Source organism: Chroicocephalus ridibundus, chromosome Z (assembly GCF_963924245.1).
Source record: "Chroicocephalus ridibundus chromosome Z, bChrRid1.1, whole genome shotgun sequence".
NCBI lineage: Eukaryota > Metazoa > Chordata > Aves > Charadriiformes > Laridae > Chroicocephalus > Chroicocephalus ridibundus.
In genome coordinates this window covers 48,716,859-48,738,771 of record NC_086316.1, presented here as the reverse complement: position 1 = coordinate 48,738,771, position 21,913 = coordinate 48,716,859, and the positions used below count along the sequence as shown (strand labels likewise).

At 51.6% G+C, this 21,913-nt stretch overlaps 1 protein-coding gene across 1 annotated transcript; it reads right to left on the bottom strand.

Annotated features, from left to right (window-relative positions):
- Positions 1-2,249: 2,249 nt before the first annotated feature.
- KLF9 (KLF transcription factor 9) lies at positions 2,250-19,169 on the bottom strand. The gene is made up of 2 exons (XM_063319523.1): positions 18,304-19,169; positions 2,250-5,925 (listed from the first exon to the last, which is right to left on the bottom strand). Exons 1-2 carry the CDS (start codon positions 18,770-18,772, stop codon positions 5,693-5,695), a joined length of 702 nt encoding a protein of 233 aa, XP_063175593.1. The 5' UTR covers positions 18,773-19,169; the 3' UTR covers positions 2,250-5,692.
- Positions 19,170-21,913: the final 2,744 nt, after the last annotated feature.

Sequence of the window (21,913 nt, the reverse complement as noted above, 5' to 3'; positions counted from 1 at the left end):
CAATACCAAAAGAAACCGATGCCTTTAGATACGAAAAGCAATAGGATGTTTTATCAGTTGTCAGTTGGGGGCCACAAGCCAGTGGTCCCCAACAGTAACAGTTGTAACAATGTCAAAAATACAAGCTAAAAGCAATATGGACTCTGCTCTCTCTCACCCCAAAAGGCATACATGAGCTCCATATAGAGATACATGAACTGGAAAAATACAGTGTGTAATAATACAGAAACAAGTGTTTATTAAGGATTAGAACTGGTGCCAGTCAGACCTTCCCTTTCTGACATGGGAAGATTTCCATAGCCCCTGTGGAAGTGTTTGAGGAGGTATTGTAGGGGTCAGGGAGTTTCTCAGAGCATGGCACTGAAAGCACAGTAGCTGCAAAATTCTTGCCATTGGGAAAGCTTCCCTTGCTTAAGGCAGTCCCTTAAAGAGCACTTGCGAAAGTGCCTTGTTCTGACAGTTGAGAGTTTGCATTAAATTATTGTCGATGTAATTTGTCAGATGTGGTTGGGAGGTGTGAGGAGCTCGCCCTAGAAGAGATTTTGTTTCCAAAGCAAAAGCCATTGAGAATGTAGCGGTTGTTATGGAGCTCTGATGTAGAAGGGAAACCTCCCTGACTCCTTAGCCCTGAATGAGCGAGTGCTGAACGACATTACTCCCACGGAGGTGAAAGTGATCCTAGCCACTGCAGCAGGCAAGTTCACAGAGGCATGTGGCCTCTGAACCACCCTGCAGGCATTTAACTGGACCAGCCCTGTGGGGAGTTTGTTGTATCTCGCCTTTGGCTGTCCAACCTGAGGACAGAAAATTCAAACTCAGCATCAAGTTGAAACCTGGAGGCTGCTTACAAGTTTTGTTCCAGATGCAGATGGCTCTCTTCTACCCCTCTGTCTCCACCTGCATTGCCGGAGGGCTACATGTTCCCTGGATTCCAGGGTCTCATCTTACAAGCACGCTCTAGCACCGGTCCCATGTGCCATGTTAAGGTAGTTTGTGTAAGTAGCTGCTTTTAGCTAGTCCTGACTGTAAATGTCAGTGAGCTTTTTGGCAGAGGGCTCCTTGCCTCTCCATCCTTCAGAGGCTGAGGAGATGGTTTTTTCTCCTTACATCAGCAGTCCCTTCAAACCCATGGAAATCTTAAGGCAGCAGTGTGGCTTCGCAGGCTGAAGGCTCGTGGAGCAGCTGCATGGCATGAGGGTGACCACCAGTCTGAGCCCAAAACCTACTGAACAATGGGAGAGAGACTTAGAAACTGTTATAGGGTCATAGAATGGTTCACGTTGGAAGGGACCTTAAAGATCACCTAGTTCCAACACCCCTGCCCTGGGCAGGGACACCTCCCACTCGACCAGGCTGCTCAAAGCCCCATCCAGCCTGGCCTTGAACACCTCCAGGGATGAGGCATTGACAACTTCTCTGGGCAACCTGTTCCAGTGCCTCACCACCCTCACAGTAAAGAATTTCTTCCTAACATCTAATCTAAATCTCCCCTCTTTCAGTTTAAAGCCGTTAACCTTTGTCCTATCATTACACTCCCTTGCAAATAGCCCCTCCCCATCCTTCCTGCCCCCTTCAGGTACTGGAAGGCCACTATAAGGTCTCCCCCGAGGCTTCTCTTCCCCAGGCTGAACAACCCCAACTCTCTCAGCCTGTCCTCATAGTGCAGGTGCTCCAGCCCTTGGATCATCTTCGTGGCCCTCCGCTGGACCTGTTCGAATTGCTCCATGCCCTTATGTTGGAGACTCCAGAGCTGGACACAGTACTCCAGGTGGGGTCTCACGAGAGCAGAGCAGAGGGGCAGAATCACGTCCCTCGACCTGCTGGCCACGCTTCTTTTGATGCAGCCCAGGATGCGGTTGGCTTTCTGGTCTGCAAGCATGCATTGCTGGCCCATGGTGAGTTTCTCATCCACCAGCACCCCCAAGTCCTTCTCCTCAGGGCTGCTCTCAAGCCACCCTCCACCCCCACTTCCTAAGAGCTGGAGCATGCTGCTGAGGGGACGCTTTTCCCCCACTTCAAGTTGTGTCTCTGTGTTCCTGCGGCAGTGGCAGAAGGAATAGCTGTGAAAACGCCTGGGAAAAATAGAGAAACAAGACCCATGCAAAATAATGACTAGCAACACCTGGACCCTTGTAGCTGGTCCATCCACCACACGACTCATGGATTTCATCACATGCAGCAGTATTTTTTTTCAAAATCATCCAGACTGGTTTACATGACTGCTTCTTGACTCCAATCATTCAAAACAACATTATTTTTTTTTAATTCCTTTTTTCTTTATTTGGACAATATATATATACATATGTACAAAACCATCTATGCCTACTTTTTTTTTTCCTTTTCTTTTTTTTACAATTTCATGTGATTTACAAAACAGGACAGCAAAATAACTTATAAAGGATACGAATACTGTACAAAAATAAAACTGATTAAACTGTTGGAAGTTGGTATTTTACAGTGTTACAGATCACTAGTCTGTAAAACAGCATTTTGAAGTATGTGTCCAGTCTGGTGTATGCTGGGCTAAGTCCATCTGCAAACTGAAAACAGATTTGTAATACAGGTCATGGAAAACTGTTGAAAAAAGGTGTTGTATAGCTATACCTTTAAAGCCATGATTTCTCTATAGTAATGGGCTTTCTTAACCAAGGAGAGGAGCTGTCCTAACTTCAGCACTATTAACTATTTCCAAAATCGTACAACAAGTACATACGGTATTAGAGAACCTGATTTTCCTTTTCTTTCCCAACATTTGCAACACTCTTCCAAACTTAACTTCAAGATGCAAAGAACTAACCTGCAGTTTATGTGTTAGAGACATTGTTTGCTCTTACTAGAAGTATATCCCCAAAAACCCCAAGTGAACAAAACAGTAAGACAAAATCTGCAAACATGATCATCCCCAATGTTATTCTGTTAGTGGTTGATGAATCGCACTAATCCCGTCTGTCCGATGCTGAAATACAGCATGCGTTAGAGCAAATGGGTTACCGTTTAGGAAGGTTTTTTTCAGACACAGGATCTTGCCACACGCAATGACGACACCCGCCTGCAGGTCCCACGGACCAAAGTACCTCCTGCCTGTTGATTCTTTCAGACTTAGCAGGAACGATGATGCTTCTTTAGCTGTGCATTCTACCCCCAACGTGCAAGGTGGAAACCATAAATCTGGCCATTTACTTCCATGTGTCAGTTAATGCTGGTTGGTAGCTAAGTGACCAAAACATCTACGTACTGATTTAGGAGCTGCTTATCAGCTGTGGCTTCCCATTGTGGTTGATAGGACGTGAGGGCGTCTTGTGTTTCACGGGATCAGGCCTTAATTTTCCAAGTGCTGCGTTTGTCCTACAAAATGGCAACAACCCACATTGCAGGGCGGACCCGAAAGTTTGCATTGATCTTCACAGAGAAGAATGAAGACGAATGTGCATGCACCTTTGAATCTCACCGGGCTACCCCTGGCCCTGACCCCACTCAGCAAGGCAGCATTAACAGTACTGGTAAGCAGAACACTTTTTTTTTTTTCGTATTTCTAGATCAATAGAAATACTGAGGCTACCTATTTTTTATTAGGAAGAACGTATGTCCCTATGACTCAATTTGGACACCAGAAATTAAAGTTTGGTTTCTAAAATAAATGTTTCAAAAACCTGAAACGGAGGTAGAAAGTGTGCTTGGTTTCCTGATGTCTTCACTGAAGAAAACACATCCCTTTTTACTCCATAGACTGCTCAATATCCCTAATGCCTTAAAAGCAGTTCTCTTCACATAGACGGAATTTATCATATGAACTACACAGGTAAAAACACTATATGCAAACTGATTTCTAATGCTGAAAGCCTTATACAACTGTAGAAGAAAACACTCTACTCTCTGAGTTCATTTTCTTTATGTTCGTTTCTAGGAAGCAAGCTTTTTATCAGGTAAACAATAAGATACTGTAATTGCAGGTGTACTAACAAGATTTTTTTTTTATGTACAGAATTTTACAAGATGACCTAAATTCATCTGCAGTGGAAACACTTTGGGTTTCAGCGTGATTACTCACGAGATGAATTTGGCCTTAAGTCTCTATAGTAGGGCTGCACCTTCCCTTCCTCTTCTGGAGGAAGGGGTAAAAACCAAACAGAAGAATGTTTCCGGAAAAAATAATGTGTAAACAGAATTATCCCCCCTATATGCAGTGGGGGAGGAGAAAACAAAATAATCATCAATAACCTCTTACAGTTCATGCTTTTAACATAAAAAATGATGAAATACTCAGCTAATGACCACCAGTTTTCCTTCAGTGATCTTTTTGCTCCTCTTAAAGAGCAAAATGTAGCTTTAAAATAAAAGTAATATTGCCTTTATCACTATTTGATGTGCCACGCATGACACAGGTACAACCCAAGGTACCAAGGGAAGCTTATGTCGTAAGAAGTATTACGACACACCTTCTGTGCTGTATTTCCAATTAGCCCATGGTTTTGCCCCATAGTCTACAGAAACAGTGATCAAAAGATACAGGAGCCCTTCTGAAGTGCTCCTTACAATAACTTCAGCTGTTTCCATTAGCAGAGTGCTCTTAAGGAAAGGTCTACTCTCTCCATAAGCACACGCAACTCCCATAGGACTCGGCAGGAGTTAGGCAAGGGTATGAAGAGAATAAATCTTTAAGGCAAGTGTAGGAAGAAAAAAAAAAAAACTTTAAAAAAGCAGCAGTTCATAAAGATGGTAGCTGCTGTTATGCATCCATTCAAACAAAACACAGCAGAATAAAGCACTGTTAGTGGCATTTCTATAGTACAGTACTGTATTTATTGACAAATGAAAAGTATAGGATCAATTGAGAGACGTATGCTTCTGCTCCCACATCCCCAACACATTATCTAGGCTGACTTGTATTTTTCCAGGTAAGTGAATAACAGAATTAAATACGCATACGGTCAGAAAACGACTGAGCTGTTGTAGGGTTGGGTTTTTTTGCTTTAAGTATCTGCTTGAATTATACATGTTTTTACTGGAAAAGTGCAGCTTATATTCAAAAGTATAGTTAATACAAAGAAAAATTAAAAAGACCCATTTACGTGAATGGGCCTTCTTGAGTATAAATTCACCTTATCTCAGTATATCAATCAGATGCTATTAGTAACATATGTAATGTTTCTCTTAACAGTCTCTTTAAATGCAGGATCGTTCTGAGACAGAAGTAAACCCACTTCTACAATGTGCTATGGAGTTTTTATCTGAGAGTTATTTATGTGACTCGGAAAGTGGTTTTACTCGACAAACTCTAAATACAAGCAGCATTACACTGTTCAACAAAACATGTTCATGACACAGCAATCACAAAGACCTTGGAGTCACACTACTGTGGTGGCACAGGCCAGGCCATCCAGTCAGACGTATGTACACCAGCATCAATGCTTTGTATGAGAGGAGGTGGTCACCTCCTCTGCTGGACATCCCCTCTTTCCTCTCACCCCACAATCCACTCGCCCCACACCACCGTTCCCAGCAAAGGGTGGGGAGGTGGAGGACAGGGAGTGGGGCTCGGAGTACTTTATTTGTTTTTTATTTTTTTTGAACGTTGGCTACATGTGCTTTCGGATGGCAAGGGCGACCGGCGCCGCGACGGATGCTCGTGCTCCGGCGCTGCAGCCCGCACCTCGCCTGCCCCCCAGCTCCCCTCCCCGGGCCAGCCCCGCATTCACAAGGAGCTGCCAGAGCTGGACTTTTTGGATCGCTTGATCATGCTGGGGTGAAACTCGGTGTGGCGACGCGCGTGCTTTGTCAGGTGGTCGCTCCGCATGAACCGCTTCTCGCAGAGGGGGCACCGAAACTGCTTCTCACCGGTGTGGGTTCGGTAGTGCCGGGTGAGCTCGTCGGAGCGGGAGAACTTTTTAAGGCAGTCGGGCCATGTGCAGGGGAACGGTCGCTCGCCTGCGGGGAGGAAAGGACGACAAGAGATTTAGGGGGGCGGGGGTAAAGCAGGCCAGCACGTATACCAGCTTTGTCGAGGAGCCGGGGAACACGCTGCTGAGGGGAAAAAGCTGCTTTTGTTTCCTGCCGCGGTGCCAGCGTCTGCGGAGTTGTTGATGACTCGCTTCATCAGGTTTCAGTCTCACCTCCAGCAGAAGCCAAAAAACCCTCCAACCGCATGAAACTCGCACTCCGATGCAGAACCTTACATGACCCCGAAGACTGTCAAAACAACAGATGAGCTCTGCCTGTGCCTGTACGTTTTTCATGTCAGGCTCACTACGGCGGTTTGGGAAAAGAGCACCAGTGTTATTCCTCTGACACTTCCATTCTGCTGAATAAAATCATTTGTAACCGTTAGAAAAGAAGCCAAAAAAAATCTTTCACCTGGGTCAAGTCATTCAGCCTGGGGAGAACTGAGTGGGGAGAGAGCGGGGAGAGTGGCGCAGCCTCGGGGCTGCAAACACAGACAGCAAACCCGCTGCAGCCGCAGGGAGAAGTGCCGCGTCCCCCTCTCCTCCCTTCTCCTAGAAATCCAAGCTGCTCCAGAGAGTAAAGGTCTCCCCTCAGTCTCTTAGACAGCTGATTTGAGGACAGGAAGACTACTTCACTGTTCATGGCTCTGTCAGTATATATATTTGCTACGATGGTGAAGAACCAAACCAAACACCTTAACCTAAACCACACCGCACCTTTGCTTTTAAAAACAGAGGCGTAAGGATTGAACAGCACTTGCTGTCAGCTTCCTGGCACCCCGCATCCCTGCAGGTCACCTCTGTGGGTCACACAGGCTTTGCCTACAGGCACAGACCTGATGCTTCCTGACGGCAAGGCCGACTAGTCCATGGCACGGACGGAAATCAAAGGCGTTTAAGTTCTCATGAAAGCTTTCAGTCACAGACATCATGCACCACTGCAGTCTGATGCTTTAATTCACTTCCTTAAGAGTCTCCTAAAGGGAATATAAATGACAGCTATTGTGACAGCTATTTATAGTCAACCATGAAATGTAAGAACTATCCCAGGAGTTTTCCAACTTGGAAGAGCTGGAAAGAAACTCAAGAACTCCAGAGTTTCTTGGTACTGTGAAGTTTGGCACAACAGGCAAGCTTGCTCTACACTTAGAGATCACAGAAAAAGCAGTCATTCACAAGAAAGTGTGCCTTGGCGTCCTCCCCAGACACCAATAGCAGCAACAAAAGGCTAAAGGCTGGAATGAACAGCCCAGATGCCAGGAGGACAACCAGCAAGTGGGAAGTACGGCAGAGCTGTAGGGAGAAGAAAGGGGGCTGGGGGGAGTGAGTGATGGCACCCGAAGGGCCAAGGAGGATGAGGACGGACCAGCTGAACTCAGATGTAGCTACTCCATGGGCCCTGAAAACCCTAGGGAGCCTCTCTCAAATAATGCAGCCGTTTTCATGGTTTAGGCTCCAAATTATACGGTGCTCCTTGACAGGTGGCTGCTCCGTCCCAGATCGGCCGGCGCTACGGGACAAGCAGGATGGCACGGGTCACAGCAGCCCCTCAGGCAGCCACAGCGCAGCCACTGCCCCAGCCATGCTTCCCCTCGTCTCGCGGCAATGCCGATCCTTGGTGCGGGGAGCAGGATGCAGGGGGAGCCCGGCCAGCCCGGTGCCTGAGCCCAGGGGAGGCACAGCTGCCAGCCATCCTGACCCCGGGCTACTTTCTTTTTTTATAAGCAGGTTTTTTGGCTCCCTGCTGTACGCTGCTAGACATGGTTGGAAGCCTTTCTGAACAACCACTGCCTGCATAAAAGAAATTAATTAAAACGGTACGTAGGCTCGTGCGTGCGTGAAGGCCACAAGGGCAGTTTCCCAGCCGTGCGGCACCGTGAGCCGTACAGAGCACTCGCATTGGGGACCACCATTCTCCCCAGGCTTTGCCCTGCCCTGCGCCCACCCTTGGCATCTGCGGAAAGTGTTTCACTCGCACTGCTCTTTTGCTATCTATCTCACGGTTTCTGTCACAGCTCCTGGAAGCAGGCAGCAGTGGGAGGTGCAGAACAGCTTTCTATCTCCCCCCGGGAACGTAGGAGAAGTGCTATACATCTTGCATGTGTGGAGGCACCTAGTGTGTGGCTCTATGTCAGGCACTTACACCCCAGAGCAGTGGGAGCTGCTCCTCGGGCACCCTGCCCCATCCCCAGAAGCCACATTTCCAACCATCTACCCCAGGACAGCTCTTTGGCCTGCAGAAGTGCCTCAGGGAGACCAGACGCCTAGGCTGGACAGCAAGGATCACAGCCTTTGGAGTGCAGCATCCTCATTTTAGGCACAGTATTATCCAACCTGGGTGCCTAAAAACATCTGACCCCATGTAGCCCTCGAGAAACTGGGCTCACCTCCCCCCGGAATTGCAGATGGGAAGTCAAAATGGAGTCTGGTTACTGGCATTCCCTCTGAAACGTGACAGGAGCAGCATGACCTCCACCATCGCAACCCCACACACCCATTTCACGTGCCAGGGGAAAACACTTTTAGGTTATGCGGTGGAACCACAAGGCTCCGGGGAAAGGCAGGGCTCACTCAGGATCCCTTGTGTACATTCGGCACTGCAGTCCCCGGGGAACCAGATGGGGCAGGGGGGGCGGGCACGGAAGACCACGGGGAGCCTGGCATGGTGGAGACATGCCCTGCTCCCTAGGGGAGCACCGCCGTGCAGCGGGAGGCGAGTGCAGCAGAGATGCACGAGAGGTACCACCGGCACTGGCTGCTGAGCCCCCAGGTACAGTGGTGGAGAGCAGCTTCCCCACCTCGGCCACACAAGGCTGTCACAGCCGCTTTGGAAGCGCCTGCATGAAAGTAGGCCAGGCATAATCCCCGGCACCAGGACGCATTAAACTCCAGACTTCTCAGAGCAGAGAGACAAGGGGGGGGAGGCTTTTCCAAGCCCGCAGGGGTTGTCTCCGAGCCTGAAGATGTGCTGCTCCCCTCGGTCACAAAGCCGTAACCGATGACACCAGCCCACAGGGACAGTGCTTCAGTGATGGACTTAATAGGTCCATCACTGGCATAGGCGGAGCAGGGGTGGAGCGTGCATCCAGGAGGCTTTTAAGGCACGGCAGAGATGCCTGATGACACATGATGATGGTCCACTCCGCAAAGCTGGTTGCTGTACTTGCTGGTCGTGTTTGACGCTCTATTTTTCTGAAAGCAGCAAAGATGTTTGCAGAAGGGTCCACCGAGCAAACAGGTCTTGCAACTCACAGGCAGCCGGGCCGGCAACGGCACACAGAGCTGCAATGCAAGCTAATGCTGCCTCCAGCTGGAGACACGAGTTCCTGTGTCACATCTCAGACAGGAAGTATCTTTTCCATATGATTTCTCCCCTTTAGTTATGGAAGTAGCAATGCTAAAGCTTGAAACAAGCAAAACAAAGCATCAAAACGGGATGCTATTATACGCCATTTCCTTTTGTGGCAGTATGCTACTTTCATTTTAAGATACGCCTTACATGGGATTTTATCAAGAGATGAAGGAATGGCCAATGGTGTGCCACAATTCCTTAAAACTATGTGTGATACGATCTGAACACAAGAGAAACAAGATGTAAATAATTTTATTAAAAAAAATATATATACATATATCTCCAGGGCAACTTACAGAAGTAACAAGTGAAACAAGCTGATTTACAGGTTATAGGAATAATAGGAATGCACCTGCATTCTTTGTCCTGTGTGCCATCAGGAATGTAGTAGGAGACATAATTTATGCTGAGCACAAGCTAATGGTGGCTCTTCATGGGTCTTCTCTGGAGTCCAAGGAACTCCTGCTCCTGCAGCCCTGGCTCACTTTAAATCCCATATGGATATAAAAGCCATTGCAGATCCTTTTGATCTTTGCTCTCTTGCTTCACCTGACATTTTCTCCCTGTTCCGTCTCCCTTCCTCTACTGCAAATGGTGAAGTTTCTTCTTTCTCTGTGAGTTTAAACTCTGTTTCCAAGCTGCTTTGCATGACCTGAGGCAGATCCACTTTACTTTATTCCATTTTATTCTGAGTGGACAGTAAATTATTTAGCTTTTTTGCCCTACCCTGGGACGCTCCAGATTTTCCCACATTGTAGTCTTGAGCAGGAAGGGTTTCTGAAAAAAGAATACTGAGTAGGCATTAGCAGACTTGTTAATAGTACAGGTGGTACTGCTATCCTGATTCATCATCTGCCTTCTCACTACAAAACAGTGCTTTAGATGTGGATGACTGAGGTTAGGAGCTGTAGCTTGTGGTGGCTTTAACACAGATGAATTTGTTTGGAAAACCAAGGGATAGAGAAGTTCTGAGTGACTTTTTTTTCCGGGGGGAGGGAGAGGGGGGTGTGGATGTGTTTGAAAAAGACAAAGGCAAAGTCGATGATCACACACTTGGTCAAACCTCTTGGTGTGTAACAGGACACGTGCTAGGACTGGAGTGCACTGAGCTTCTGTGGTGAAGTAATGATTTGACATGAATTACTAAAATTGTTTGAGGACTGGCTTTGCAGAAGACATTCAGAGATTGCTGTTGGTGTAGGTGGGAGTCTGGCCAAGGTGAATGGTTTGCTAGGATCCCATGGTCTTCCTCAATGACAGAAGTGAGGCTGGACACAGCCATGAGTCCAGAGCCTGGCACCAGTACTAGCTAACGCAGAACAGTTTGCTGTCAAATAAGGCTAATGACGTACATTAACTAGAAAGCCAAATGGACCTCAGCTACAGCTGCATGAATGGACACTCATTCAGACACCCTTAACTGACCTATGTTATTAAAGATGAGGCCACCAAGCACATGGTAGGGCCGTGCTGCCTGGCCTTCACGGCAGCGACTATTTTAAGTATCAAAACTGAAGAACGGTTCAGACTGTGACTTCTGGGACGTGGTGTCTGTGCGTGACTGCCACCCTCTGCCCGGCCCCAGACCTGGCACATCTAGCCAGTACCTCCTGCTGCAGGGACATCCACCTCACCTGCCCCGAAGCCCTGCCTGACCAAACTCCAGCAAGGATGACCCCTCCTGCCAGAAACCTGAAGTAGCTGATGGCAAAGAGGGAGAAAGGAAATCACACAAATACAGAAAGCCCAAATAGTGAAATCTCTTGCCACCAGGCGAGCGCAAAACTACTTGGCAAAACAGGACTGGCATAATCAGCACTGCATGTTCAAATGAGAGAATCTAACCTCCACCTTCATCTTCCAAGATCCTCCTGCACCTCTGTGCCTGCTGAAGCTCAAAATTTCCAAAGAGAGCTTGGCACCCTAGTAATAACTGGTCCTGAACCACAATCCTTGACTTAGAGATGACAATGATAAATATTTTGCTTTTTTTCTTTCCTGTGACCCCACTCAGCCACCACTCTTGCATGTCTCAGTGTCTCCTAAGTATGACAGGTTCTGTAGGTGGGTATCAAGAACATAGTCCAGCTTATTGCAAGAGGAAAAAAAAAAAAAATAAGGCAGGCTATCTTCCTTGCTGCAGAATAGCTACTATCCCAGGTCTCTCTCACTTTTCCTTCCCCCAGTGCATTGCTTGCCCCCTCACACCGTGAATGTGCAATTTCCTGGAGGACACAGGATTTTGACTGAGTGTCCAGATGCAAGATGTTCTGGTGAAGATGGATCTTACAGACATCTGTGCATCCACTTCTGGGCAGAGAGAAACCAGAGACCTTTCAAACAGCCTTCTTCCTCTTCTAAAATATTCCAAAATCAGATCACTAAAACACGTGGCAACCACAAAGTACGGATGCTGGTGTGAAACAGCACAAGAGCAAGATCAGCAGTGAGGACAGTAGGTACCATGTGCCTTAAACAAGGGTTTCTGCAACACCTAAACCGTGGCCATCTGGTCTGGCAACAGATCAAACAGACACTGTCTATGGGACAGGTAGTGGACGGATGGGTTGCAGCATGGGGTTTCTTCCACCAGCACTCAGGACTAAACAACACACGACAATTCAGGTGTTAAAATGCTGCTTTCAGCAAGTATTTAGACTGCTCGGACATCCTCAAACCCACCACTCAACAGCTGCTTGCACATGCAGGTGTTTGAATCTCTTCCAAAAGATCACATGCAGAACCACCTGCTAAAACCCACCGCTGCCGAGAGCCTAAACTCCAGCGAGACGCAATCTTGCTGTCACCCCCATGTGACACAGCATCAGATGCAAGGGAAATCCTTACAGCTTCTCTGCCAGATCACAACCCTCCCTGCTTGCCTTTGGGGCTTTCTTTGGGGCGATTGTTCCTCCTTATATATCTGCGTATCATTTGGGGAAGCTATCTGGGAGAGGAGAGACCTCCCCAAAATTCAGCAGAGAGTTAAGCCCATGCTTTCATAGCTGAGAGGACTGCCCTCAGCAGTATGCTCTTGGGTACGTGGGACAAGTTCCTACCTCTTCTCCTTTCCTATCTTATCTTATCTCCGTTTGAACTTCCTCTGTTTTGCAGTAATACTTAAATATTAACCAAGCAATGGGGGGAGATGGACTTCTAGCCTGCTTAAGGCACCTACCTGGGATCAAAGAGCACTGGGTTTAGGCTCCTGTCCTGTCTGAGTGATTACATGCTCGCTAAGGGGAAACACCTTTAACAGGGGAAGGAGGAATGCAATTCTACATGCGTTCAGAAAGATAATTAATTTTTGTCATTTCACTATGAATTTATTAGCCAGTATTTCAACAGACTCTTTCCTCAAGTTTAAGGTATTTCTAGAGTGCTCTCAGGCCATTCAGTCATCATTACTTGAGTATAGACGGTGAGCCACACTACCACAGCTAAACGCTGTCTGAAGCGTGCTTTGCCATCACTACCCTAGACTCCAGCTGCTTTGTCTTCACTTGGCCCCTCCCTGCTCTTCCAGCCGCAGGTTTGGGAGCTTTGTGAGGCCCCGGGTAGCAACCTGGTGAACAGCACTGTTGTACAGCAGCAACGGAGGGGAATGATCGTTCCTGCAGGGATCCCAACTACTGGGGCTGCAAGACACGCACACGCCAACAGGAGCGGGTGACGCCCCCAACACAATCTTCAACGCCACAGCCCAACAGCCGGCAGGAGCTTGGTAGAGCTGCATTTGCAATATGTCCAGCTGGAAACAGGAGTCGCACTCTTCCGGGTGATGCCTGCTCACTGCTTCTGTCATACACGCACACTTCTTCACGTTGACTCAGTTAATATACAAACCTTTCTGGAGTGCCTTCCCACTGCAGCACACGCGCCTGCTTAATGTTTTTGTTTTCTAACAGAAAAAAAAACAACCAAAAAACAACTGGGAGTCAAGCAACACTGAACTTAATCTTGAGGATTTTTGCCTACCTTACCTTGCTCAGTTGGCAAAGCTTCTGGTCAGTATGATCGTGTTTCTCTGAGACCTGGAAACACGCCCATTAGAACTCCAGCAATTTGCTCATTTGCATTAACCCTTGAGAACTGGGGTTTCAGATGGAGGTCTGAATTTAGTAAAAAAATGTCCTGCTGGCTCCACTTTCTGCTCTTCAGTTTTATTCTAAAGGATCTGGCAAAGTGACATTGCATGAGCTGGATAAGAGGGGCTTAAAATGCTAAATTTCAGATTATGCTCCCACAAAATACCCAAAAAAGCTCTCAGCGAGCAGAGGATTGTCAGCATACCAGCATCTGTACAGTCTGTCAAGCTAATGATAGTCTAGAACACAAAAAACAAGGCAGCACAGCCAAACCAAAACTGATCCGGGGCTGGATCAGCGCCGTGATGCCCATAGACTGCAACACTAGGCATTTGCAGCACTTATCTTTCCTTTCTACCAGAAATGCTCCTCAGCTTCACTGTGCAGACCTCCAACCTACAGGTCAGCACCTCCGCCTACAACCCAGCTACCAAACACCAGTGAGAGCCAAGTGCCAGGAGAGCTCAAGGGTGCACCAGCCACCCGATGTAACAAAACTCTTGGTATAGTTTGGACCCAGTCTACGCAATGATGCAGTTGGGCTGAAAAGCCTAGCTGAAAAGGGAGAACATTACACACGGTTGGGTTTTTTGTGTCTAACCTCTTCATTAAGGGTACCTGATGCAGACGTGAACTTCCCATCGGTTCGCAGCACCACATATTGAGAAGCATCTGGGATTTGCCTCCTCAGGCACGTAAACTCCTACAGGTTCTGTATGAGGAGGCATCTCACAAACTAGCTTTATGGTACCTTGTCTGTCCCTCTTTCCTGACCAGGAGGATCTGCTCTCAGCAGCCACGGGCCCTTTAACTGGCTTGCATACACAGCATCATAGCAAATGTACATTCCTTAAAGTTTGTTTCTCCTGCTAGTTTGTCTCCCTGCTGGTATCTTGCCCTTTGCTCCATGCTCCCTGTCCAAGCCTCCTGACTGAGATTGCTTGTTTACTCTCGTGTGCTTTTATTTTCCCTGGAAACCCTCTGGCCTGCACATCCCTCTCTGTTAGGCTGCTCCCCCCACCCCTGCAGCGTTTGAGGGTAATAGTAACTCTACACGTTACCCGCCATAATCAAACCTCAGAAACTACCTATTTAGAGATGTCTGTGCATTTTCAAGGTAACTCACTGCATATCTGCCATTCCTTGTAATTTTCTTGGTCAGCACAGTCCCTCGCTTTCTCCTGACCTCGGCACTGCTTCCAGGGCTCAGGTCCCCTGCACGCCTTGCCGGGGCTTTTTTTTTTTTTTTATGCTCTGAAGGGAAAGTCTGCAAGACTTGGTCACACCATCTCAGTGTTCAAGGCTCCCAAGCAGACACACCACTCGTAATCCCTCCTGCCACTGCCAAACTTCAGCAGAGTTGTGTCCTATACTTCCATAGCACCATCCCATAAGGGATGGGGAAACCTAAGGTATGGTCAGGTTGTAGAGCTATCCCTCCACCTGCTTTCCCGAGAAACAGTTTTTGGCTTGCGAGCCATCAGGGGCAGTGCTGTCTTTTCTCTCCGACACCAAGTGCCATGCACCTCAGAGGTGCTACTGGAAACAGCTCACACAGAACAACCTTACCTGTAATGCTCTTCCTGCTCAAGACACCAAAACTTAAATAATAAATTCCAACTTACTTTTGGATGGTAGCAAAGGGACAGGGGATGCAATAGTTCAGTTTCAGTGACAAACTTGTCCTTGTATCCCCACGCCTTTGCAAGTTAATGCGTTTTGAATGTAGGTACACATAAATGTCAGAATGAAGAAGTGCCTGATCGTATCTCACAAACACCAGGGATCTGGCGAGGAATGAAAGGACTACCCCCCGGGGAAGGAGCAGAGTTCGGACTTTCTTGGCTTCCTCCTACAAATCACGCTTTACTAAGTCACGCCAAGTTCAGTGGGATTGGTGGCGCAAGGAAGGGGGCTGTTTGCACAAGTAGGATGTGCAGTGCCACCCGCTGACCTTTTTTTCTTAAGATCAACACAGAAGACAATTTCTGATGGATGGCTAATTTGGGTCTTCTGGAAGTTGAACTAGAGTCATCATCAAAGGCCCAAACTTAAAGGAAACAGTTATACAGATATTTTTAGCCTCTGAAATATGGAATGCGTTTGAACCAACAAGTTTAAAGAATCATTAATAAGATACAGACCTCTAACCTCTGAGCATCAAGTCTTCGGTCTTCTACTCTTCTACCTTTATTTGGTATTTAATTTCTTCCTTTGCATTAGTTTACCAAAGATGGTCTGGTGAGCTTTTAGATTCACAGTGTTGCTCAGCACAGAGCAGTATCCAGAGCTTTCCAACTTTCTTGGTTAGTATCCATGAGTAAAGAGAGCTGTGGCTACAAGCAAGCTCACGACTGTGAACAGAGATCCAAAAGCCGCTTTTCAAGATAGAGAGACTGGGATTAAAAATTAAAAATTTAAGACCAGGAAGCTTCCATTGGTGACTGCGTACTTATTCCACTAAAGACTACACAGCAGCAAGAAACCCGGCTGGTGGCTTGATGAAAAATGGCAGGTAGATCAAAGTGATTCAAGAGGCTCAGATATACGAGAATTTTTTTTTTTTTTTGGGGGGGGGGGGTGGAACGGTAGTGAGGAGGAAGCATTGATACTCTGCAATACACAGTTATGAATAACTCCAGAGGTCCCATTGAATCCCACTGTTGCTAAGGAATTGTTCTGCCATCTATAAAAATAATTAACATTAGCACTATCGTTTAGCATTTCAGTTAGCTACAATTAACTGTTCATATTACGAAGCTCTGAAAGTTCGTTACTGCTGGATGTCTGTAATGGTTTTAATCACACAGAACTACCGTGATGGTACATCAGCACGTCTGAGTCAAACATCTCATACTTGGAGCTAAGGCCACCCACTTGTGAGCAGCACACGCTAAACCTCATGCCACTTCAGGAGGTACTTATTATAACACTACTGCTTACAGCAAGCCATGTGGGCTGTACAGTACATTAATTTACATGTCATCACCCAGAATGCTATCCCAGCCGATGCCTATTTTGGTTCCCACATTGGGGTGGATATCTCAGCATGGGGTAGTAAGTGGAAGTGATGCTAACGCATTTTCTTTGCCACTCGTGAGCCAACATTTTGCGAGGCATCAGTTACATCCAGCCTCCAAGGGAGCATCCGAGGCACAGCCTCTGAGCCGGTCACACAACAATCCTTGGCACCAGTCCTGAGGTCAGTACGGGGTCACCACTGACCATCCGCTTTCCCAGCGTACGCAGACAGTCTTAACTGCCTGCCCGCTGAGCTCACCGCCGAGCCACATCCAGTAATCCTCCTCCTCCCCCCGAGCTAAGCACCCAGCAAGATCTGCCAGCCAGGCACAGGTAGGGGACCAGCAGCGGGTCTCCTCCTCTGCAGTGCCCGTAGCACAGCCAGGCGAGCTGGAGCGACGGGAGCTTCGCTGGGGCTCGGACACTGGCCATGCCCGACCCAGGCTGCATTAAAACGCTACGGCGATGCCTCGCTCTACACTCTGCGGGTGACAAACTCCTTTTGTACTTCACCACTGACCACCACTACCAACAGACACAAAACCAGAAAAGAACCGCTATCCACAGAACAGACGTAAAGGACACCAGATAAGTGTCGGGAGTGTTTTGTCTCCTTTGATCCGCTCCTTCCCATACTCGCACACAACCCTTTTAACTTAGGGCAATTTTTAAGCAGTCTTGTGACTGCACTGTGACCCCAGCTGCACTGCAGTTCAGACACGTAAAGGTTTTTATTCAGCCACTTGCACTAGAGACATTAAAAAAAAAAAAAACCAAAACCGAAACAAACAGAAAAGTGTACAATTGCTGTCGGCCCAGCGCTCGGGCAGAGACGGAGGAAGTACGAACGGCTGCAGCAGATACATGTATTTTTTTATCGCCAGGTTTCCATGTTGCCACACCCTCCGCAGCGGACGGACGGACGGACGAGCTGGTGGGGGGCGGGGGCCGGGCGCCAGCAGCCCGCTAAGCCGAGCCCCTGCGGAGCAGCCCGCGGCCGGGTGGCGATAAGCGACGCCGCCAGGGACGGCGGGGCAGGGCGGAGGGACGGTCCCCTGCCGGGGCACCCGCTCCCCGGCGGCGCACCGGGAGCCGGTGGGGCTGACAGCCGCATTTGGGGATGGGCTCCCCGGGTTTCGTCCCCGCTCCGGCCCGCGGGGTCCCTTCGGCTGCTGGAGGGGGGTGGGTGTGCGTGCCGCCTCCGCCGCTCCCTCCCTGCCCCGGCACCGCGGCGTCCAGCCCCCCCTCCAACGAAGTACGGGGCAAAGGCGGCTCTGCGAACGCCCACCGCGGGGGGGCAGGGGTGGGGGCGAACCGGCGGCAGCAGCGGCGGGAGGCGGGGGACGGCGGGCAGCACACGCCCCTCCGCAGCGCGGCGGGGGACGTCCTGCCCCCGGTTTGTCGGCGCCCCGTTCCAGCCCCCCACACCGGCGGGACAAACCCCCTTCCCGCCGCCCCGCTGAATTCCCCACCGACGCCCACAGCGGGCTCGGCGACCCCCCGCCCGTCCCCGTTCCCGGCCGCCCCCCGGCCACGCCAAGTTCGTTCCGCCCCACGACGGCCGCCGGCGGGGGTCGGGCGGGCTCCCCCCCGGCCGGGGCAGGCAGGGCGCGGCGGGAGGGCGCTGCCGCAGTCCCGCCCGCTCCCGCCGGACCCGGAGCACCGGTCCGGGTGGAAAGGGGAAGCAAGGGAAGAGGGAAGGGAGGGGAGGAAAAGGGAAAAGGAGAAAAAAAAAAAAAAAAAAACAGGAAAAAAAAAAAAAAAAGCAGCACGCGATAGCGGAAAGGCAGGGCGGCGGGGGCGCGCAGGACCGCCGGGCGCGCCGCCGGGCGGGTTCATCTGAGGACAAGCGCTCGCTCGCTGGCTCCCCCCTCCCGCCGCCCGCCCGCCTGCCGCCGCTGACCTGTGTGCACCCGGTAGTGCGCCTTGAGGTGGGAGGACTTGCCGTAGACCTTGCCGCAGCCGCTGTAGGGGCACTTGTGCCGCTTCTCGGCCGCCAGCTTCCCCTTCGGGGCGGCCCCGGCGGCGCGCAGGCGGGGGGGCGGCCCCGGCGGCGGGCTGCGGGGCGGGCTGGAGCCCGGCTCGGTGGCCGCGTCGCTGTCGGAGCCGGCGTCCTCGTCGGGGCTCTCCACGCTGTCGCTGCAGACGGAGGGGGCGGGCAGCGGCCGGTACTTGTTCAGCTCCAGCAGGCTCTTGGCGATGGCCAGCAGGGCGCAGTAGTCCTTCCAGGCGTCGCGGGGGTCGCGCAGCTCCCGGGCCGCCTCCCCTTCACCGGGCACCTTCAGCCGGGCCGCCTCGGGCACGGCGGAGCGGTTGGAGATGGAGACCAGGCACTGCGCCGCCACGAAGTCCACGTAGGCGACGGCCGACATGCTGCGGCCGCGCCCCGACGACCGGGGGTGGGTGGGTGTGTGAAGGTGGGTGGGTGTGTGTGGAGGGGGCGGCGGCTGCGGGCACTCTCAGTGCGCGCCCTCCGGGCCGGCTGCGCCGCCGCCGGCCATGGCCCGCCCGCGGAGAAGCCCGGGGGGGGTGGGCGTGTGAGTGGGTGTGTGAAATAAATAGCGGGGACACCGGGCAGCGTCCCTCACCGCCGCCCCCCGGGGGCGGCGCGCAGCCGGCGGGGGGGAGCGCCGCCCGCCGCCCGCCCGGCTCCGGCTGGGGCTCGGGCTCCGGCTCCGGTCCCGGTCCCGGCTGCGGCGGCGGCTCCGGGGGAGAGGAGACCGCCCGCCGCGCGCCCCCCGCGCCGCGCGCCGCCCGCGTGCTCCTGCCCGGGGACGGCCGCGCCGAGTCCCATCACGTCAAAGGTTCGGAGCCCCCTCCCGCCCCCCCGATTGGTCAGCGGGCAGGGCCGGCCGGCTCTGTTTACCTTCTCCCCCCGCCACTCACAGCGCCCCGTTTCTGGAGGGGGTGTGTCCGCCCGCCGGCCGCCCCGCCAATCCCCGCGCTCCCTCCCCAGGCCGCGTGCTACTCCGGGCGCCCCGCCGCGCCCGCTTAAACGGGCAACGCCGCCGCGCACCGCTCCCGTTCTCCCCCCCACCCCCCGCCTCACCGGCAGCGCCGCCGCTCCCTCCCGCCCCGCCACCGCTCCACAGCCGGGTCGGCGGCGCCTGGGGCCGCGGCAGGCGGCGGGGGGAGTGGGGGGCGGCGGAGGGGGGGAGGCGTGCGGGCCGGGTCGGCGCCGAAGGGGTTAAGTGCCTCCCTGGAAGGCCTCGGGTCCCAGCAACGGGCCGGCCAATGGGAAGTGAGCCGGCTGATGTCACCGGCGAGGCCCCCAGCCAATCAGCGCGCCCCTTCCCCAAAGGGTGCGCAACACTTGTAAAAAGGCGGCGGGCGCCCCGCGAGCCGCGCGGCCCCGCCCACCGCCCCGCGCCGCCGGCTGCGCGCGCCCCTGCCGCTACCGGGGCGGCGGAGTACCCCCACCCCCACCCCGGGGGAAGCGCCCCCTCCACAGGCGGGGGTGTCGGTGACCGAGGCGTCAGGCGGACCGGGCGGTCCCCCCCTTCCCCCGCTCGGCCGGTCCCTGAGGGGGCTCCCCGGGCCCGTGCCGGCCCGCGGAGCCCCTCGGAGGAGGAGAAACACGGTGGCGTTAATGCCGTTTGGCCGTCGCGGCGTCGTCACCGAAGCCCGCGGTGCCTTCACGGCCGAGGCGCGGATTGCGCGGTGGTGGGGGGACCCCCCACCCGCGGCCTCCCCGGGGCCCTGCCGCCCCTCGCCACCCCTCGGACACCCCTCGGAGGCGCTTGCCGTCGCCCAGCTCAAAGCAGCGGGGACAGCCTGCCCTCCTGGGGAACCCGCAGACCATCCAGGCTGGAAGGGATCTTTGAGATCATCGAGTCCAACCATCAACCCAGCGCTGCCACATCCACCGCTAAACCACGTCCCTCAGCACCACGTCTACCCGTCTTTTAAATACCTCCAGGGATGGTGACTCCATTTCCCTGTTCCAATGCTTGACAACCCTTTCAGGGACCAAATGTTTCCAAATATCCACCCTAAACCTCTCCTGGTGCAACTCGAGGCCGTTTTATTTCATCCTGTCATTTGTTACTTGGGAGAAGAGACTGATCCCCACCTCTCTACACCCTCCTTTCAGGTAGTTGTGGAGAGCGATAAGGTCTCCCCTCAGCCTCCTTTTCTCCGGGCTAAACCACCCCAGCTCCCTCAGCCACTCCTCATAAGGCTTGTGCTCCAGACCCCTCATCGGCTTCGTTGGCCCTTCTCTGGACCTGCTACAGCACCTCCGTGTCTTTCCTGTAGTGAGGGGGAAATACCAAAATAGCATTTCTCTACCCAAATAACATTTCCCCCCATCTCCTCCTGCTCCAGTGAACACGTGGAGCCTGCGGTGCATGGCCGAGATTGACGGAGCTGCACTCCGTGAGAGGGGAGAGTGAAAAACCATTTTCCAGGCAAGCGCTATTTAAAAAAAGGGAAAGGAGTTGCCGTCGTCCGTAACCCAGCAGTACCGAGATGCCAAGTATGCTTGTTCCTATGTTTTGCAAGTGTCCGAAGGGGAAAAGCGCTGCCTTTGCTATAATATACACAGGCCGGCATTAGTCAAAGCAAAACCAGGGTGCCTCTGGAATCGTGCAGCCGCAGGAGTGCTCCTGGTGGACAGCGGGGTTTTCCTCTGCTTTTGTGAACCATGGCTGAGGAAGACTGAGCTGTGGCTGCCCAGGGTCCCTAAATGAACCTTGCCATCCTCAGCTGCAGCCCATCCTTCCCCACACCCACGGGCAGGGCCCACATGGTAAAGAGCTTTATGAGTTGCTATTAACCTCTTTAACCGAATATGGAAATAATGGGGAAGCGGCTACAGAAACGAGGCAGCATTGCTCCCTCCCTGCAGGAAATAAAAACGAGTGGATGTCAGCCATTTTGTAGGCTAGCCTGCTAAATCTCTAGGTACAGCCTCGGGCATAATAATAATCCTTTGCTGTGGATAATTGGTATAAGGCTGGAACAATTTTGCATATCATATTTGAGGAAAAAAACGAAAACCAACAACCCAACCAAAAGAACATGTGGCTCCATCTGTAACTGGATCATCTGTAGGGTGATGAAGATCAAATAGACAACATGAATTGAGCAATTTACCTAACAAGGCAGCCGTCAAGGGGTGAATGTCACTTTTGCCCTGTTCTCTAAGCACTTTTCTCAGCTGATCCGGCATCCATTGGCCTCGGGTGCTTACATGGCGTCAGACACAACAAGAGGCCTTGATCTCCGGGTCTGATGTGAAGGGGGAACAGAAAGGACCGTCGTTCTTGTACCGATGATACTGTCAATAAATACGTCTTTTTCTGTTTAGTACTGGTGGCTGCAGCATTCTCTTTCCTTCAGAGGGGCAACACCATTTTCCACAGAAAGCTGCCCACCCAGTTCATTAATCTGGATATCCAGGACAGAGCTTCATGTTGCCCATTCATCAGCTTTTTCCACAGCACTTTCAGAACTTCTTTGGCTGATGCTGTCCAAAAGTTCCCGCTAGGAGATGTCGTCTTCCGCCTTTC